Source organism: Pygocentrus nattereri, chromosome 4, assembly GCF_015220715.1.
Source record: "Pygocentrus nattereri isolate fPygNat1 chromosome 4, fPygNat1.pri, whole genome shotgun sequence".
NCBI classification, from domain to species: Eukaryota; Metazoa; Chordata; class Actinopteri; order Characiformes; family Serrasalmidae; genus Pygocentrus; species Pygocentrus nattereri.
Window position 1 is genome coordinate 18,429,239 of NC_051214.1, and position 22,137 is coordinate 18,451,375.

Here is a 22,137-nt window from a genome sequence, read left to right on the forward strand (position 1 = left end):
AGCTCCTATACGTCAACCAATCACCTGAGTTGCTCGTCGTTTTTCCAGTTCCATTCAAAAGATGTAAATTAATATTAACCAAACTGATGCTTTATTTAAACTAGCTCAGCGATACCTGTTTAGTGGTTGCAGGCTAGAGAATGTCCATGCCGAACAGCAGGGGGAGAATTGGGAGCATAATCAGGGGTTTTGGTTGTTGATTGTGGCTTGGAGAGATGGGCGCATTTACACTTGTTTAACATCTGGCAGAAATGCATTCCAAACCACATCCTGACATGGTTTTAAAACTGTTTTAACCCCTAAGAATCCATGGGCCCAAAGGTTTATTACAGACTCCTCCTATAACCGGAAAATGGCTCCATTAGATTGCATTGAAGTACCTGCAGCTACTGAATAATAAACCTTTGTATGTAATAAGCCTGGATTGTTCATGTTTATGTAGACAATCTCTCTTCAGATGCATATTGTGGCATCTGCCACATACTCTGTGCTTCAAGAGGAGCTCATGGGGCGTGGCCTGCAAAGCTGTGCCATCACCAACCTCCTATTAAAGACAGCTGCTGTTGTTGTGTTGTTGTTTATGTTGTTGGTTTGAAATGTGTTTGTGTTGATGGTGTTTATTGTGTTGGGCAGTGGGGTTAATTGTGGTTAACGGGTTAGTATGGCTATCCTGTTATAGCTGTTTTTCCATGTGTCTTTCCTGCTGGTTGTAAATAAAAGAGCACATCTGGCGGCAAAAATAATGACCTCTATTCATTCACGTTCTACACCAATGCCAATATATTGGTATACTGACCAGCAGCAAAACCACCACATGCTGTGTTGAATGCTGGTATGCTGGACACCCAGCATGACCATGTTGGGAGCCCAGCCAAACCAGCACCAGACCAGCACTATACTAGTATACGACCAACTTAGACAGAATTGATAGGTTGGTCTTTGCTGGTGTATTTAACAGTGTTAGAAAACAAAATGTCAAAATAAAGCAGCATTTATCTTAAACGGACCACCCATTTATCTTAAACAGACCACCCATGACCTTTCAAAAGGCAGCTGGTGTATTTCAGATCATTATCCTCCTGATCCACTTCCCTTTCTTTCGTTTCAGGAATTTCTTTGCTAAGTTCTGCAGGTTGCATTCAAAATGTCTTTCTGAGTTCATGATCCCATCACTGAACACAAACTTGCGGACACCATGACAGCCTGAGACTTCGATGTGTCCACTTCTGTAGTCATTTTCTTAAGGCTTTCTCTGGGAAATTCTACTATGTGATTGACATTTTTCTCTGAAACAAAACATAAAGGGGAATCCCACCACTTTTTCAAACTTTCTGAATAAATCAGTCTTTCAGGAAACAGAGGACACAATGTCTACAACACAATGTATGTACTATCCAAAATGACCAGTGAACCGAGACATATCTGCTGAGTTTTTATATGTGATGGTAATCATAAAAAACAGCCACAAATCTGATAAAAAATGATTTCTTTGGGGACTATTTTGCCTTACAACCCTCTGCATGTACTCCTCCACCATGATAGATAGATAGATAGATAGATAGATAGATAGATAGATAGATAGATAGATAGATAGATAGATAGATAGATAAAATATGCTAAAACAATACATAAGGGTAATGTGCAGTACAAAAATACCAAGTAATTGCATAAATACTATACAGGTGGCAATGCAGTGGCGCCCATCCCTCCAGCGAATGAACTACTGACTATGGAATGTAGACATAACATTGTCACTTATGGATGCATAAATAAAGTGACAGTGCACCGTGGAATATGACTAAATGTATAATCAGAGTGGCAGTGCATAATAACATGAGTGGAGAGATGTAATGTAGTGTCCAGCTGGTGCCCGATGTTCCTGTCCTGTCAGTGGCTCAATGAATGGATTCAAATATATTTTAAGTCAAAGATTTGTCACACAACTTGTGAAATGATGCTTAAGAAGTTAGGCAGTGTATTCATAACCATTTCTGTGAGGGAGCTTTCAGAGACATTGAACTCTTCAGACGTCTGGTTCCTATCACCACCACTGTGAACGACTCTAACTCGGAATGTTTCTCCAGAACGAAGCGTTTCACACCAAACCACTCTGAACTGCTCTGTTCACATCTCAACTGTTTAATTATGCAGAACTAAATAAAACTTCAAATTATTCAGTAACTTACGGAGCCCCGTTAGTGACATCCTGTATAAATAAAAATAATATGCGGCCACACCTTAGTAAAGAGCGAGAACAAGATCCTAATGTGTGGCCACGACTTAGTACGCTGTGATCTCATTCCCATGCCTTGCTAAGTCGTAGCAAACACATTAGGATCTTGTTCTCACTTGTTAATAAGTCGTGGCCACGCATTATTTATTTATACAGGATGTCATCAGGTCTCTATGGTCTGCAACCCTGCTGGTGACATCCTGTATAAATAAAAATAATGTGTGGCCACGACTTAGGAAGGCGTGGGAATGAGATCCTAATGCGTGGCCACGAATTAGTAAGCCATGATTTCATTCGCACACCTTACTAAGTCACCTTACATAGCCACGACTTAATCATTTCATTCCCAAGCCTTATTAAGCCATGGCCATGCATTAAGATCTTGTTCCCATGCATTATTTTTATGTATACAAGATGTCAAAAGCGGGGCTCCGTAGTAACTGCATGAAATAAATGTCCATTTTTATTTTATTTACTTATTTTCGTAAAAGGTGCCCTCAAGTTAACAGAATGTGTTTTATGATCTACACATATCACTATATGATTTACTGCTGAAAGCCAAAAATCTCAGATGCTGTTTGTGTTATTTTATAAAAGTAATGTTTACAGAGCAGATCACTGAAGAGACGCCATCTGTTTATAATTTATAGCCCAGATTTGGGGAAAAAGTGAAAACTGGTCGAGTTTCAGTAGAAAAACAAACTGAGTTCAGCTTCTTTTATTAGAAGGGTTTAAAATGACATCACCATCTATTTGACTGGAGAGAAGAGATACAGCCTCATACGACGCCCAGCTTCGGAATGTAGCTCATGAAATATGAACGTTATGAACAACATGACCAAGTGCTTTTTGGAACCACCGGTGGTCCCGAGGAGTTGAAGGAGTTAATTTTGTTCCACATTTAGTAACATAAAGAGCTTAAACTTTGTCAATGGTTAATATTGTGTCCATATAGTTTTTGGGTCACTACTCCAGTGTCACATCTTACAATCTCAGAAATAAAGGTACTAGACTGTCACTGGTGTGGAACCCCTCAAGGCTCCATCTCAGCACCTTTAGTCAGGGAACATAACTGAACCATAATCCACTGAAATGATGTGTTCTAAGCTGTACTGAATCCACACACCCCGCCCCGCCTCCAGGCTTTTATTCTACTGTTCTGTTTTAAAACATTCAGTTATGAAAAGGTACAAATACCAACTTTTCACCTGGAGAAACTGATTTAAGGTTCACAATCAGACGCTAAAACCACCATAGAACCTTTGAGGGATATTTAACCTTTATTTCAGTCGCCCCTTCCCTGGGTGGACGCAGCTGGTTTGACGGTCTTGTGAGCAGAGATGCGAGCCTGAGCGGGGCTGAGAGAAGTTGGTGCGGGGAGGAGAGAGGAAGGCAGACGTGTCCAGATCATTCCGCGGTAGGTGGTGCTAAACTCATTCACATTTGGTCGTTACCTCAGCGGGGGGACGGGATGATTTTAATCAAGCTGGACGACGATTCACCGTCGCCCACAGCGAGTCTCCGCACAGCTCAGGGAGCTTTCGGAGGCGCATGAGGAGCGGAAGCCTCTCAGGAAGACTCTGGCACTGTTGAGGGAAGATGTAGCTTAGCTTAAACAGCCGCCTGAAGACCTGAAAACAAACAACAACAACAGCAAAGAGAGAGAGAGAGAGATGAAGAGGCTCTCTCGGAGGCTGACTTTGGCTCTGGCTGCGCTCTTCTGGCTGGCGGCTCTGCTGTATTTCATCCTCCTGAACAGCCGGAGAATACCTGACCAAAGACGAGAGCCGCCAAAGGAGAAGGAGGTGAGGTGTGTGTGTGTGTGTGTGTGTGAGCTGTGAGGATGTCGTTGCTCTGTACAGGTGTGAGGACACCAGCCTTTAGGACTCCGAGTGTTTACGCGATACACGTTCACGTCTCCCTCACAGAAAACCTCCTTTTTACCTCAGAAACCCTCCGGTTTGCTCAGCAGGTGCGTTTTGTCTGAAACACACCGGCAGTTTGACACCGTTGCCGGTGGAAAGCGCAGCTCTGGGAACATAAACCGATCCAAAAAGCCACTTTTGACGCTGCTGAAGTGGAAACGCCTCACAGGTCCACCCAGAGAAGTTCAGCCAAGACGGATCCACGAGTTTCCACGGCTGAGAAACACGTCATGTAACACGGACTTTTGGTTTGTTTGCCTCCAAACATGAGTCCAAATGTCGAAGCCAACAAGCCCCACTTATTAAGTTGGAGCTCCAGTAAAGCCAGCTGGGAATTAGGTCTATTACCCGCTTAGTCGTGCAGGTCTCAACGCTTTAAAGTCCTGGTTTAACAGTCTCAGAGCACAAAAGCCGTTTGGCTGCCTACACCTGCAAAACCTGGTGTCTTCTCGAGTGAAACTATCCTAAAACTAGTCTATAGGTCTAATACATTGTTATAAGCTTGTTATAAGACTATTTAACTTATTTCTACATTTATTTAGTACAGTGATGTCACTATATTGGCAGATTGTTTTAATTATTTAAACCTCTTAAACTCCTCGGGACCACCGGTGGTTCCACAACGCACTTGGTCATGTTCTTCATAACGTTCATATTTCATGAGCTACATTCAGAAGCTGGGCGTCGTATGAGGCTGTAACTCTTCTCTCCAGTCAAATAGACGGTGATGTCATTTTAAAGCCTTATAATAAAAGAAGCTGAACTCAGTTTGTTTCTCTACTGAAAGTCGACCCGTTTTTCCCCAAATCTGGGCTATAAACTGTAAACAGACTCTTCAGTGATCTGCTCTGTAAACATCACTTTTATAAAATAACACAAACAGCGTCTGAAATTTTTGGCTTTCAGCAGTGAATTGTAAGCATTGTGGTGACATGTGTAGATCATAAAACACATGTTCTGTTCATTTGAGGGGCTTTTACCAAAAATAAATAAATAAAATTTAAAAATACATTTATTTCATGCAGTTACTGAATAATTTGCCTTATGATTTGGTCACAAAAATTCAGATGGACAAACAAAAATATACCCTGGAGAATAAGACGTTAAGAAATGTGTCTGTATAATAAGAAGTAAAATTATCTGCCAACACAGTGGGATCATGTTCACATTAACACTTGGCTGTACGGTGCTGTTCATAAGACTACATGACACCTACATAGGATTGTTATTACACCTACATAACCCTACATAACTGTTTATAAAGGCTTATTACAACAGGCGTCATCTGTCATAAAGGCTATTTTGCTGACTTTGATCATAATTTGCGAATGTTACCTTTATAACGAATGACACTTACTGGAACAAGCATTTAAAAACAGTTATGTGGGGTTATGTCAGCTGTCATTACAAGCTTATGTAGGTGTCATGTTGCCTTATGAACAGCACCCTACAGTAAAGTGCTACCAAAAAACGTCTAGTAATACATTCAATGCAGTCATCTCAGGATATTTAGACTACATTTAGTTTAGTACAGTTTTTACAGTGTAAATGAAGATGTCTCATATTTACAATGGACCATGGTTTTTAACATGGAAATATTGCTGCCGAGTCCTGTATTTTAGATTGTTGAGCTGAGGTAATATCTAAATTGAGGCAGCAAGGAGGTTCATCGTTGTGTTAGACTTTTTTCTAAGGCATTAAATAAACACTCCAGTGTTGTTTTACCTAATCTCTGACATCTAGGGCATGCAGTCGATTATTGTGGAGAATAATTTCCTTGTGCTTAAGTAATGAAACTGAAAATATTTTGACTTCAAAGCCAAGTTCAGCCCATGCCAGCTGGCGCCTATTTTATGAATTCAGTTTTTTCTGTTCCCTGCTGAAATGTCGTCTTGGTACACCTCTGTTATATTTTTGGATGATTATGGTGTGTTATGGAAATTGTGCTATATTATAATGTATCACATACTTTGGGTCCAGTCCCAATGCACATACATGTAAAAACGCCAAAATACACCAAACTAGAGATCTCTGATGCTATTCTAGTAAAGCCACCATCCAACAAACCTGTCTCAAACTTTTATTCATATCCTAAATGAGACTGCTTTAGAAAACTAATCTGTCAATAAAGTATCATCTCTTATTAGCAAAATGCATGTGAGAAGGATCGTAAGCACACTGACCATTTCAAATCAGAATTAGAATCAGAATCGAGCTTTATTGGCCAGGTGTGCTTACGCATACAAGGAATTTGGTTTGGTTACTGGAGCTCACAGAGCTCAGTACCAGACAGGCATTTACATGTAGAGAATTAAATAAATATAAAGTATAACTAAATAAAAGTAAAACATGCATTCCTACCCTCACTCAGACACACACACACACTAACACACACACACTCACTCAGACAGACACACACTCACTCAGACACACACACACAAACACACACAAACACACACACACACACACACACACACACACACACACACACACACACAGTCATACCTGTAAACTTTACAATGTGAATGCAGCAGTTAAAGGGTGTATAGTGGCAGAGAAAGGGATCAATGAGTCAGATAAGTGGGGTAATAAGGCAGGTAAGTGGGGTAACAGTGAGATAAGTGGGGTAATATGGCAGGTTAGTGGAGTAACGGATAAGTGGGGTAATAAGGCAGATAAGTGGGGTAACAGTCAGATCGGTGGGGTAATAAGGCAGGTAAGTGTGGTAACAGTCAGATCAGCGGTGTAATAATGTAGGTAAGTGGGGTAACAGTCAGATCAGTGGGGTAATAAAGCAGGTAAGTGGAATAATAAGGCAGGTAAGTGGTGTAACAGATCAGTGGGGTAATAGGGCAGGTAAGTGGGGTAACAGTCAGATCAGTGGGGTAATATGGCAGGTAAGTGGGGTAACAGTCAGATCAGTGGGGTCATATGGCAGGTAAGTAAGACACTAGAACAAACACTGGTTTGAACAGCAGTTCCAGAGGGTGGAGCTGAGTTGATACTATACAGCAGTATTTAGGAAGTGCAGTTTGAAGCTGGAATATTGGTTTGTGTAATATTTTAATTGTTGAAGAGAGTGATGGCTTGTGGGAAGAAGTTCCTTTGTAGCCTGGCTGAATCTGGCTGAAGCGCCGGCTTGAGGGAAGGAGCTGGAACAGGTGGTGTCCGGGGTGTGATCGGTCTGTGGAGATCTTTTCTGCACGTTTCTTGGCTCTGGAGGCATGTAGTTTCAGCAGTGAAGTCAACTTCACCCCAGTTGTCCTCTCTGCAGGCCAAAAGTCGAGGGTGAAGTTGTAGTCTCTTTTAAAACAGACAAAAATTGTCTTCAGAGAGTGTCCAGAAATTTTCGAGTGCTGTAGGTGCAAGAGCGTCAGTGTTCATCTGACCGTGTGCTACACATGTAAACACAGCAAGCCTCGATGAGCACCGGTTTGGCGAACTCACGCACTCAGCGCCTAAAAAACTTTGAGCTGTCAAACAAAAATAGAGAAATTTGATCTAATCTGAATAATCTGAACATCTAATCTGGATTAAGTACTAAATACTGACTGATGCAAAGGAAAGAGACACTGATTGTCTGCTAACTTTTACTTGCTTTTACTTGCCTTGTTCAGTTCATTTCTCGAATCATTTTGAGTTTTGGTTAGTAAACCTAGTCTTTATTCCTCATGGTTATGATTTTATTATGATTTATAATGAATAAATGATAACTTTGGCTTGAAAAGTAATAAATAAGCAAGACATCTTTTGTGTTCAAAGACTACTTCGAGCGCTTTAAGTACAAGGATAATATTGTCCATTGTAATTCACCATATGGTCACTGTGAGAAGAAAACTTCATATCTCCATTTTTACCATTTTTCTTTTTTTTTTTACATGATTTAAGAATTCCAGCTGCCACTGAAATTCTTTCAATGTTCCACGATGAACAGACCAGTAGAAATGGTTCAAATTTGTTTGGGAAAAGAGAAACTTCTTCCTCCTTTCTTCTGGAAAGTTGCTTGGTTTTCCTTGGACAGTGACGATACGCTACAGATGCAGTGTATAGGGATAAAAAGTGCTGTTCTATTGTTTTAAACACATTCCCGCCTTCCTACAAAGCACACTTTGTGTTGACAAACCCCCACCGAACGCCACTGCTGCTCCTACTCACCGAGCCTTTTCACCCTCTCTTTCCTTCAGTCCTGCACCAGTGTGCGGTCAGTGAACTCACAAACACGGAATCGGTCGTTAACGAGTGACACTTCTCTACACCCTGGAACTCCATAATTCCCTAATTCTCTGTATTCCAGAGGGCTTTTCTTGATTAGGCTCAATTTGAAATTGAGCAGTGAGCGTGTAAGAAAGCAGTTCTGCCATTAGAGCATGGCTGTGATGATATTGCAGTTTTAAGCAGATCATATCAAGGCGAAATCGCATGCTGAGGTCGCAGTTCCTAAATAGTCATGAAGATGTACTGGATTCAAAACGATGCTCTGTTTGAAAGGGTGCACATGAGACTCGCAGGATTATTGTAGTATATTTGTTGCTGCTTTGTCATCTGCATCAAATCTTCTCGTCAGTGACTCATTCTGTTTATACACGGAGATGTGGTTATGAAAAAAATAGGTCCAGACATTCCGTATGTCCAGGAAACCTAAACGCTGTATTCAGATTGCTGCAGGGTAAAATCAGTGACTGTGGACAGTGTTGAACAATCAATGTGGCCTTGAAGCTAAAACACTTTTATTGCAGAGCACAAAGCTGCAGAAGGAACATAAAGGAAGCATCTCTTCAGAAATGTGTGCCGAACATCATGTTTTACAGCACTGTCTGCAAACATTGTTTACACCGTAACCCTGGCACGGCGGGCCTCGTCTGAAATAGCTGTAATTGGCAAGATGGAATGTGACATATAGGGTGGCCTTGATAGATCAGGGCTTTGTTGATGTATGCTATCGAGTTGAGGTGTAAATGGTATAATGTAGGCTAGCCAGTATGTTCAACCCATTCGTCAAGCAGTGTTGACATCTCAGTCTTATAGGGAGTGAAGATATGCTGTAGCTCCATCTGCTGAATGAGACATTATCATCATTTACTTAGGGGAAAGCTGATGTATGTTGTTAGGCTGATTCATGGCACATGTGCTCTGCAGTATATATTACATAAACAAGCTGGGTTATTGCGCCGTGCATTCGTGTTACTGATGTTGGATGACATGAATCTGATTTACTCGTCCTCACGGGAGGCTAAAGGTTCTTCGGCACCGGTTCTGAACGATCATGTGCGCTGCTGAGCTTTGAATCTGGAGTGATATACGAGCTCTCTTTCCTGCTGATGGAATTGGCTCAACCCCCTGAAGAAAGAACTTCAATTCCCTGATTTTATAACTACTTTGGAGACACGGTATGAACGAAATATTACATTATAGCTTTATTCCTCAATACGGTGGTTGCGGTATGGCTTACAGTATGACACAAGACATCAATATTAGTTTTTCTATACAGCGCAGGACAAAGAAACTGGATGAAATGGATATGTGCTGGTATTTGGTTTTTTCATTATACACTAATATCTTATTCTCCAAGGTATATTTTGGTTTATCCGTCTGAATTTTTTGTATGTTTCCCTCAAATTAACAGAATGTATTTTATGAACTACACGTCACTTTATGCTTACAATTCACTGTTGAAAGCCAAAAATCTCAGACGCTGTTTGTGTTATTTTATAAAAGTAATGTTTACAGAGCAGATCACAGAAGAGATGCCGTCTGTTTAAAGTTTATAGCCCAGATTTGGGGGAAAAACGGGTCGACTTTCAGTAGAAAAACAAGTTCAGCTTCTTTTATTATAAGCGTTTAAAATGACATCACCATCTATTTGACTGGAAAGAAAAGTTACAGCCTCATACGACGCCCAGCTTCTGAATGTAGCTCATGAAATATGAACGTTATGAAGAACATGACCAAGTGCGGTTTGGAACCACCAGTGGTCCCGAGGAATTGAAGAGGTTAAACATGCACTATTGTGGACACATCCCTCCTGGCTTAGAGAAGGAAAAAGATGCCCATCTTATGAACACATGTTCATAAACTGTGTGTGTATGAAAGAAACAGCTTAAGGAAAACAGAGCCTTAAGAGTCTGGTTTTGTTTAACAAGTGGCTCGGCAGATAGCGACTGTACTAACAGGTGAATCCGGGAATACTCAGAGCTACAGTTTGAGTCAGGCTTTAATGATTCCCTATACAACTGCAACATACAAAGTTAAAAAGTTACCTGAATGTTGTAACAAGCTTGTTTCTCAAACGTCTGTGTGAGGAACCTGTGAAAATGCAATTTCTACCATGGCACATTAGAGCTGTTAGTAGTTTTTCCATGTTCTTTTTGATTGCAGTGCTCTACGGTTCTCAAGTCCAGTCCTAAGTGCAAATAGTCCTGTATAATAACAACAGTATGCCATGCACGTTGTTATATGACCAGTGTTGTTTACATGTATACTGCACATCAAAAACATGTCTTTATAACCGTCAAAACATATCATTAAAGATATTGTTTTTAAAGTATAAAAACACATCACTGCTTTCGGGACAAAACCTCATATTTACGCTTTTGTCATTTTCCAGTTTTTAACACAGTTTGAAAATGCCTGTTACATTGTGTGTAAATTTTATACTGAATGGACAAAAAGAAACAGCCCAAAATGGCTTGTAAAAATGTCTGGTTTCATTGACTTACATTCAAAGTGAAGTAGGTTTTTTCCTTCTCCTGTAAAGTTACCATTTTGGAGAAACGATGTTTTGTTTCGACACCAGCAAAATATTTAAAGATATAATTTTTAAAGTATGTTTTAATATATGAAATATTATTGAAATATATTTGAATACATAAATTGTGATAATGTTATAAGCCATGACTAAAGGTTAGACAATTATTGTGATAATTATTGTGGGCAGTAAAAACACTCAGAACAGTCAAAAGTAACATTTGAAATTGAGATTTGCTCACAGTACGCACTGATTCTAATACTGTCACATTTTGGAACATTTTGATTTCAGTCAATGCAGATCTAGTTTTTAGCCTATTACAATAGTGTAATATACTGCAATCTCAATGCTAATTCAATCATAACAGTTGTGAGAGTGAGGAATGGATGTCTAATTATTCCACGGAGCTCTTAGAGTTTAAATGGGTTAACACACAGTATATTGTTCCATCCACCCCTGCGGTTCACCAGCTACTGTTGGCGTGTGTGCAGTTTCTTCCTTCTGCCAGAGACCAGAAGCTGTGACACGCCGTAAAACTATAAAAAGGACATGGTCGGAGCGCAGATGACAGAACAGGGAATATCCAATTACCACTTCCTCAGTCTGTCCTCCTACCCTCATTAGCAGCCAGTGGAAGAGCGCTAAGCCCCAAACGTGGTGCAGCTCAGACGGCCCGATCAGTGGCTGTGGAGCAACACTGAGCTAATGATTTCACTGGGGAACGTGGAGTGGGGCTGTTTTGGCTCCTCTGGGAAATGCATGCGCACGGTAGTCTGTAAGTTTTTTGCACATCGTGCAAATACAAAGTTTCACTCAGTCAACGGATCGATTGACCAAGCATTTTCATTAAATTCACTCCACGTAACAGAGTTTGCTGGAGACAGAGAGTTCAGGTATATCCGATGTGTGCTCTGTGAGTGAGATGAACATGAACGGTACATATCTGCCTAATTTTTGCCTTGTTTCTGTCTTATAAAGACCAAATTCAGATCACATTAGTCTCCAGATACATAAAGAAATGTGCACAATTTTCCTTTATTGTTTGTGGATATATCAGAACGTCCTAAACGGATGGTTTAGCACCCTGAGCTTTAAACATGAAGCTTTGTCACAACATTTTAAAACTTAATACCATCACAGTCTTTTTTTTATTCCATTGAATAACAATGCCGCTGAGTCATGATGGCATATTGTAATGGAAATATCATATTTGATCCTCCGGCTGCAGCCGTTCCTCACGGGCCTTCAGCTGATTTTATGCAAAGGCGGGCTGAACTGAAAGCCTGGCCATTGTCATGCTTAGCAGTCTATCTTAAGAAACAGACATTTGCAATTACCCACCTCTATTACTGGCTGTAAAGATGCTGTTGTGGCTCTTGTAAAGCAACGGGCCATGACACATCCTCACCAGGCCGACAGCACTGCAAAAGAGAGCGTGAGGGGGGCAGGTGGTGGGATTTGCACCGCACAGCGTCAGTGCCCCCTGTCTCATTAAAGGGATAGTTCAATCCAAAATTACAGGTTTATTGCATGAAGTTATTGGGATCACAGCATAATGACATTAACCGTTTCATCAAGTGCGTTCGTCCTTAATTACGGTTCAGCTGATTGTGCCACATTCGCAGGTTCATAGGCTGATGGGTGAAATGTGTAACTGAGCAAGCGAATTATCTTTTTTTACTCAAATCAGTCCCTCAACATGAGGCTGAAAAGCAAAAGACTCATTGCAACATCATACAGTAGAGATTTACACATTACACATCCTTTCAAGGGAGCTGCCATTCAGTGCTACTTGCATAGGTGTGTGTAGCGGCATCATCAGTCCCCATTCATCCTCTGGGGTGAAACTCCTAGCACAGGTAATCACCAGCAACAACCAAACAGCCTTCAGCCCTCCTAATGGTCTGACTTCAGCAAAACCAGAAAAAAAGCAGCACCAGAAAATAATAAACGGGACTGCTGTCGGTGCAGAATATGAAGGTTTATTAAACTATGATTGATATGCCTTCATGGATTCTGAAATATAGTGTGTTCAGCCCCCTGCATGGGAGGCTGCAGTGCTTCAGTATTCTGAGATATGAATTCATTTTGATTGAGGACGTTGCCCACAGCGGTTCTTCTTCTCTGCAGTTTGAGAATGTAGATTGGAGAGTGTGTCTGGTGCTGAAATTACGCATGCCTGATTATGGGTGCATAATATAATGACAGCTGATATATTATTCGTTAATAAATGAGTTATTATTATTCCATATAGCGCTAGGTGTCATCGACGTGCTGTTATTGGTGCCACACAGCATTCTTGTTGGAAGTTTGTTTTTCTGTTGTTTAAATTCTATTTTGTGCACTTTTATCCCATAATATCCGCAACTTATTAATATTTATAGTGCTGTTTAAGGCTGCATTTCGAAAGGCAGAACAGAACAGAATCATCCAGAACTAGGTCCACACTAATCCTCCACCTCTCCTGTTATGCGTGATGTCCCTCATGGCTCAGTTCTTGGACCCCTACTTTTCTTAATCTACACCTCACCCCTTGGCAAGATCATTTGTAGCCATGGCCTTAACTTTCACTGTTATGATGATATTCAATTATTATTATATTAAATCTCAGTACACACACACACCCTCAGATTCCTCTTCCAGTACACTAATCGATTTTATTTCTGATTTAAAGCTCTGGATGCACGATAACTTTCTCATGCTAAACACTGATAAAACTGGAAACTGGTTGGCCCTAAATCTTTACTTTCAAAAACATCCAATTTTTCTGTTAGTATTGATGAAGGCTGTCGCAAGCCTATGTTTCCTTACACTGTTAATGCAAAATGAAATAATCAAATATTGTGATAATGTTATAAATTTGGAAATTATCGTGATGTTGAACTTTCTGGAATTGGAAGTCCATGATAATTAAAATTTTTAGCCTACACACATTCTTGTCAATTTAGCTGATGATTCATTGTCGCATAAATAAATATGATTAACAATTTACTTGTACTTGTTGTTCAGTGTATGCAGTTATTAAAGCACCGCCTAAATTGGTTAACTAGCCTTATTGCTTTCTACATCTTAATTAACAAAAGACACCACTCTAGCTCAAATGAACAAACATTTCTCAACACCGCCCACTAAAGATGTTCCAGCATAACTGTAGCATTCGTGCCTTGCCTTAGTTTTTGCATCCTTCACTATTTGTTTCTTCTAGCCATGCATTCGTTTTCATTTATTGTCCTTGTCCATCCTGGTTGGTTTCCACCTTCTTGTCTCTCTCCAGTCTAATCATCACATGCCTTTGTTTTGGTTCTCTTGCTCCTCCCTGCTCCTCCCTGCTCCACCCAGATCTGTATGTAACTCCTCCCCTTCATAATCGGTTTCAGCTGTGATATGTTTTTTATATGTTCTTGCATGTTCAGTCTTGTCTTTTTTGGGCTTTGTTTGTACAAACTGGCTGATGTTCCACGTCTTGTGTTTCTGTTCTTTCGTTGTTCCTGGACTATTCTCCTGGTTTCCAATCATCGTTGCTTTCATGTCTGGCTCTCATACATATTTGTTTTCTAATTGTTTGGTTTTCCTTTGATTCCTGTTGTGTGTTTACTATGAATATCCCAACTTTGCTGGCTCAGCTTCACAATTTATCAGTAAAAATGACTTGCACTTGCGTCCTGTTTCCATGCTCGTTACATTCAGCTAGAAGTCAAAACTTTTGTGGTCTTTGTACAACCCCTGAAACGTCTTTCCTGTTTTATTTATTTACATTTATTCACATCTACCTAATGGATAAAAAAGCACCCAATTAACATTGTTTGTTGTGATGTAAACAAATAGTTTAGAAAGCCAACACGTGGGAAAATAACTGTGGTGATCTTAAATAATTGCAATCATGTGATTATAGGCTTTCTTGTAGTCATTAATGCTCATGCAAATGGATTACATTGAGTGTGTGTACATACACTTAGTAATCTGATAACTGCAGAACATCATATTATATCAGTAATCCGGTCAACGCGTTTATATGCACTTGAGAAATAAGACAATTGTAAACTCCAGTTTTACATGAGTCAGACAATAAACAGATTTCTGCCTTACAACACACCAATAAACTCACAGAAGAAGACGTGAACGTAAAACTCAGACTTAATGAGCGGCTTTTTAAAAAACCTTGTGCCACTGAAAATGTGAGCATAAATGATCTAGAATATATTTAAATATATACGATTATTTAAATCCCTCAATTCGGCAAGCATGTAGTCAGTTTCATTGTTGCTCCAGAAGTGTTTTGCTTATTTCCGGTCTATTTTCGACCATGCACAGACTGAGAAATCTGAAAGAAATCGGAGTAAGAGTTTACATGACCCTTTGAGTAATCAGATGACAGCAGAAATCCGATTATAATCAGATTATTGAGTGCATGTAAACACACTCGTTGGCCTACTATTACAAATGGCTCCCAAAAAGCAGTTGGTAAATATTTACATTACATTATGTTTCCATAAAATCATGTAAATACTTTTAAAAACTGTCATGTCATGTCATAGTTAAATAAAAAAGTAATCAATGATTAATTATTGGGTACCATGCTGTATTGGTGCATTCCTACAGTCGATGTATATTGCTTTTCCAGATTTCAGACACCGAATGGGATGATCTCCTGGAAGAGTTTGAAGAGAAGAACTACCTCAGTGCTCACAGATGGAAGCCGGGCCAAGATCCCTATAGCCTGTACGCCTTCAATCAGAGAGAGAGTGAGCGGATCCCCAGCAACAGAGCACTCAGAGACACTCGACATTACAGGTGAGTGCATGGGGATTTCTAGCTGCGTGTTCCTCTGTATTGCCTTCCTGTGGAGGAGGATGTGTTTCTCACTGAATGACTGGGTTTATCTTTCAGCCAGGAGTCTACAGCTATCGCAGCTGTGTCTTATGCATTCTTCTATCGCATAGCATGAACATTATCCTGTTAAGATTCTCTATTTAGCAGTGCTTCAACTCGTCTTTGACTCATCCAGGCTAAGAGACGAGGTGATAATCCTGCTCTGCTTGAAAAAGCCCTTGAAAAACGGATATCTTCATGATGAGCACAATAATGCTAAATGAAGACAGAGCTTTTCTTTCTTTTTTTTAAGTGGCTAAAATAACCAGAAGGCGTTCGCTGAGCATGCAATGATGTTCGCATGGCACACCATCAGCAGGTTATGGTGCGTTTCTTCAGTCCGTCAGCATGAAATGAGCTCAGTGCTCATTTGGCAGAAATTTTCAGCTGTTCACAGATTATGTCCCTGCTTTATGTCTTCAGACTCGTATTCCACGGTTCCACAAACCAAAACCACAGTCTTTGCATTTACACCTCACTCTTCCCTTGAGAGAATGTTCCACACATCCGCAGATCAGTGGTAACTAGGAGATAGCTGTATAACATAATTGTATTACATTGTAATCTCAGCTGGTTGTTTAGCGTCTTTGTTAAACTTCATTAAGTAATTCATCAGTGTTTGTGTTATTATTCTAATTGGACTCACATCACTTGATCGTGTTGTTTTCGTGTCCTTGAGCTTAGGCACCAGAGAGGAGGCTTTATTTAGTTGATTTGATCTGATCTGAACCTTTCTTTGAAGTGACCGCCTGTGGCAGTCTGTGGGGATCTGGCTTCTCCGGGCTAGTAGTCTTGGAGGTCAGATAGAGCCAGGCTGTATCTCCACTCTTTCCAGAAGGACAGCTCACCAGAGAATCCCTCCAACTGCCGTGTGTCCTTGTCAGTTTTCAGAGTCTCAAAGCTGCACTATTGATTTTTTTTTAGCTAGGACTAGATCCTGTACTGCCAACTAATTGCGTGCTTCTGCTGCAAAGACACAATCTTATATACACTATATTTCCAAAAGTATTCAGTCACCCATTGAAATCATTGAATTCAGGTGTTCCAATCACTTCCATTCCCACAGGTGTATAAAACCAAGTACCTAGGCCTGCAGACTGCTTCTACAAACATTAGTGAAAGAATGGGCTGCTCTCAGGAGCTCAGTGAATTCCAGCGTGGTAAAATTCCCATAAACACTGCCTTTACACGCATATAAACTTTAGTGACATCCCATCCCCAAACTGTTCCCACAAAGTTGGGAGCTTGAAATTGTCCAAAATCTCTTGGTGCTGAAGCATTAACAATTCCTTTCACTGGAACTAAGGGGCCGAGCCCAACTCCTCAAAAACAAGCCCACACCATAATCCCCCCTCCACCAAACTTTACACTTGGCACAATGCAGTCAGGCAAGTACCATTCTCCTGGCAACTGCCAAACCCAGACTTGTCCATCAGATTTCCAGATGGTAAAGCATGATTGGTCACTCCAGAGAACACGTCTCCACTGCTCTAGAGTCCAGTGGCAGCGCTTTACACCACTGCATTCCATGCTTTGCGTTGCGCTTGGTGATGTAAGGCTTGGATGCAGCTGCACGGCCATGGAAACCCATTCTATGAAGCTTTCTATGCTGTTCTTGAGGCCACGTGACGTTTGGAGGTCTGTAGCGATTGACTCTGCAGAAAGTTGGTGACCTCTGTATGGAAGTGACTGCAACACCTGAATTCAATGATTTGGATGGGTGAGTGAATACTTTTAGAAATATGGTGTATGTATTTTGGTAGTGACAGTTATTAAGGTTACACCATTGTTCAGACTTTGGATCACATTTACTTCAAAACAGTGGGATCTAACTGCTCAGGATATGGCCACGAGGGACAGGGATGGAGCCTCACTTCCTAATGTAAAATTCAGGGATTTGGCTAAAAGAAGGTACTGACATGAAAATGTGGGACAGAATTTTAGTTCTTTCATTTTCACTTTAAAAGAAATCAAACAACATTGACAAAACATGCAAAAAAGTATTATTTTAAGTTGAAATTTAATGGTATGTTTAATGGTATTTAATTATTTTTTTTTTTAGATTAGTTAGTTTAGTACTATCTCAATCAGTGCCTTGGGTTTAAATAGATTACAACATAATCCTTGTAAATACCTATGGTCTTAATACTTCAGTGTTTTGTAATAGTTTTTTTTAAACTGTGGGAATGTTGACTGAGCTAATTCTGTAGAATCACTCATAAACATCTATTTTTACTATGAATTCCCCGGGAAGACAAGGCGTACAGCAGCACTGTTTTGTTTTTCAGACAAGTTGATAAGTGTCTGACAGCATTCACTCAGTGCCCTCATGCTGGGTGTTCATTTGGTTATTACTCTTTGTGTAAGTGCTGGTCATTTCTTACTTTAGTCTTGAGTTCAGTTTAGTTCAAAGATAACGGGAGGCTTGAAAAATACCTGGAGAGAGTTCTTAGGTTAATTATGCAGCCTTTAGCTCTGCAGGTATGACATCGTGATTTCTTATCATTTTCATTGCTAAGAAATAATGATGAAGAACTTCATTAGTTGCTGTAGTGGGTTTGTTTCACATCCCTGTTCTTATTATAAATCTTGAATATTGTCACTGTCTAAAGAAAACCAGGTATGTCCAAAATAGTAACTTTACAGGATAGGGCAAAAAACGTTCCTTACTTTCAATGTAAGTAAATGTGAAGATATTTTATTCTAAGCGATTTTGGAGCATTTCTGTTGGTCCAGTCATCATGAAAATTTCCCACAATGTAAAGGACACCTGCTGAGCTCAAATGATGCAGAAAAGTAAAAATCGCAAAAAATGGAGATTCATGTTTTTCATTGGATATTAGTCTTACAAGGGTTTACAGTTTTGGTGCTCTTTTCCCCTTCAGTCCTGAACTGACAGCTTGGGTTTGTTTTCTTACTAAAGAAAACCTTTAAAGGACTCACCTTTAAAATGAACTCAACTCAATAATTGTTAGTTTACCTGGTTTTACGATATAATGTTTTATATTTTTAAAAAATCAATTAATTAATGAGGATCAAACTCTGAAAAATTGGGTGGGTGACTGAATACTTTTGGCAATACAGTGTATGTTTATTTGACGCCTGATTGTAATCAAACATACTGTTGGAAAGTGTGATTGAAACACTTCTTTAAGTCTTTAATGTCCACAAATTGTTACATTTGACATGTAATTTGTGATGATAACAATAAATGCTGTCATATTGCCCTTCCTAGCAAAAGTAATGGTAATAGGAAAGTAATTAAGAATTGGAGTAAATCTGCACTTCCTTGAAATTAATCAGTTAAATAATGCAGATTAACCCAAAGACCTTTTTGCTTTCAGTCGTCGTTGCATTTCAAATAAACTCTGCCACAGCAAAAGCACAGAGACGGGTCTTATATTTAATTATCCAGTATTAGCTGCTACTTCTCTCCAGTGCAGAAAACCCAATTCCCAACTTCAGAAATTGTACATGTGGGGATCAAAGAATGTAATACTTATATAGTACCGACACAATTACTTCTTTTTTCAAGTGTAAAAATTTTGGCATTAAGTTGTTCTTATTAGCATCCGTGAGCCAAATTGGCCCTGATTGGCTCTCTAAATTATGCCCGCATGCATGTTATTAACATCAGGTCTTGGTGATTAGTAAATATACCCACTTCCAGCTCTTCACACACATTTATGGTTCAAGCCACACCCACTTCTGATTTGTAATCTGAAAGATATTCGGCTCTGTGTTTATACCTTTCGCCTTTCTCTGCTAGAGCCTTTATTCAGCCTTTTCTAAGATAGAAGTTTTATGTTAAATGGATTTATTGAGATTTTACCATTAATTTGACCTGCTGTTTGAAAAAAAAGGGATTTTCGTTTTGCCATTTTTTTCTTTGATGGTAATGTTGAAAATGATTAACTCTCAATTACCAATCACTCATTATTTATTGTAATAAATATTTAAACTGTCAACCCCTTAAAATCACAAAATTCCATACTAAAACTTCAGGGTGTAACTACAGTGCAAATGAGTTGTGCTATTCTTCGGTTATAGAAGTGTGTAATAAAATTGTGGCTTGAAAGGGGTTAATAGTAATAAACGTCTGTTTAACCTGTAGACGTTACGGTTATTCCCCGACCATATTTTATTTTCAAGGTCCCATATCCTACATTTTTTCATGTATTTTATCTTTTCTCTTAAGGTCAATTTACAACATTTGTGAAATATTTCATAATCCATTTTATATGACAATTTTCCAACCGTTATCTTTATCCCTTAGAACTAACAGGCTGCTTTTTTACTGTGCCTTCAAGACTGATATATGTATGTAAATGGGCTCTGTTCTGATTGGCTGCCCTCTATTATGCCTCATTCACAGCTGAAACACTGCAACTTCAATATAAAAGGGGCAGGGCTCAGTTGCTAAAGGCAAGGATAGGTAGAAATATGCACATTATTTAGTTTTTGTGACACAACATTCAGAAAGGACCGGGGAGTGAATGTTAGATTTGATTGAGTTCCTCATGTGGGGAGAGTACTGAAAATCCCTACTAAAGCAAAAGTACTGCCACTGTAATGGTAATCTTCTTGAGTGCAAAGTAGAATTATTAATGAAGGAAATTATGAGCGAATAACTTGTTAAGAAGAGGTTTTGTTAATGCCGCAGTTGTGTTGGTAAGCAGAAGGGAAAGTATTTAATTATGATTTGAATTTTTTTTTTAAACAAACAGAAAGGCAGAAGATTAGAAATGGACCTTTCAGTCCAGAATGTGAACTGAAACTCAGTATAAAATAATAACTCCAGACTTCTAAGAGAGAGAAGTGTAAGCTCCTGGATTGTAAACGAGAGCAAACCAAGATCAGGAAGCTTTCTTAAAGCTGAATTCCACAACACGTCGACTTGATTCTACATGATTTAAATGCTGAGATGTAAGCAAAGTCATTCAGGGTTGTCTCACTCAGATTTCCTTTACAGTGGTGTTGATAGTCACCAGGGGTCGTGAGGTGAGATTAAATTAGAAGTGAATTCTCCTGTAAAATGTGGGATTTCCAGCAGGTGCCTCTGTTAGGAACAGACTGTGTTCAGGAGATGATAGAGAAGTCAGAGGCCTCTGTCGAGGTGCAGTATTAGGCAAAATGTCTGCATTTCTAATGAAATAATTCATGCAGAGTCTGTGTGACAATAGAGAGAATCTCAGATGAAAGGTGAGGAGGCGGCTGATTATGCAGCTCCAGCGTCCCGCTGTTGCACTGCACCGCCACACAATGAATCCCAGCAGTGAGGCATCCTGGAGCTTTTCAAGCCTACAGTCAGCTTTTTCATTTTGGAGTGTTTTGTGTGCCTACGTGTATGAGTGATGGCATGACATGCTCTCGCTGCCTCTAATTAACTTAAGCTGAAGTTGGATAAACAAAGGACAACTTTCTCCTCGGTTTCTGGGCCTCGAGAGAAAGTCGTGACTGCCAGTTTAGCTCAGCTTGGTTTAAACTACTCAGTGACTTAGTCTAAAATATTAGTGGTTTGATGATCTGACATTCAGGTGTATGTCGAGAAGAGTTCCTCATGTGGGGAGAGTACTGAAAATACCTAATCAAGTAAAAGTACTGCTGCTGCAAAGATAATCCTCTTGAGTACAAAGTAGAATTATTAATAAAGGATAGTGAATATGATTTGAGTGAATGTTACTCATAATATTGCACTAATGTGTCTTGTATGTGTAAAGCCCACTCACCATCATATATATGATAAAAATAGTCTGCAGTGATCTGAAATGTGTTCTACTCTTTCGGTGCATTCTAGTGAAGAAAGTACCGTTAATATTAACATTTGTTACTTCACTATAAGCGTTACTGTGGAAGATTTGTTCTTTACTGAAAAATTATTCAAATTTAATTGTACTCTAATTTACATCTTCTAGGAAAATAATTCTTTTCACATATTTATTCATATAATTATTTGAATACTTTGTTATATCAAATAAAATTTATGAAAAAGTAATGAAAAGTAGGCTTGGACTGAGTCTTTTCTTTGTTATTTACTTTTTACTGTAATATACTTGAGTTTGTTTATAGCTGCACTATGTAAGATTTTATTTTGGTTAAAACTGAAAGAAGTAGGATTACCACTATTGATTATTATGCATTGCTAAGTAGCATTACTAGCACTGATTAGATGTGCTGTTTATCCACTATGAAGAAACAAAAAGCTTAAATGGCCAAGCGCTGCTGTGAGTCAATATGTAAAGCCTAAATAGTCATTTTTGAAAATCTGAGGATTTTGTAGCAGTTCAGATCACAATACATATCTTTATATGTTAACATCAAATGCACAGTCTCAATTCAACATTATATTGGTGAATTTATGAAAG

General features: G+C 39.4%; 1 protein-coding gene across 1 annotated transcript in view; it reads left to right on the top strand.

Moving 5' to 3' along the window:
* The first annotated feature begins 3,618 nt into the window (after window positions 1-3,618).
* The window catches only part of galnt14 (UDP-N-acetyl-alpha-D-galactosamine:polypeptide N-acetylgalactosaminyltransferase 14 (GalNAc-T14)), a 118,682-nt gene continuing 100,163 nt past the window's right edge, over window positions 3,619-22,137 (top strand). The window contains exons 1-2 of the mRNA XM_017701048.2: window positions 3,619-4,038; window positions 15,525-15,694. Coding sequence (XP_017556537.2) covers window positions 3,907-4,038; window positions 15,525-15,694 — 302 coding nt within the window. The 5' untranslated portion in view covers window positions 3,619-3,906. The remainder of the gene's footprint in view (window positions 4,039-15,524; window positions 15,695-22,137) is intronic.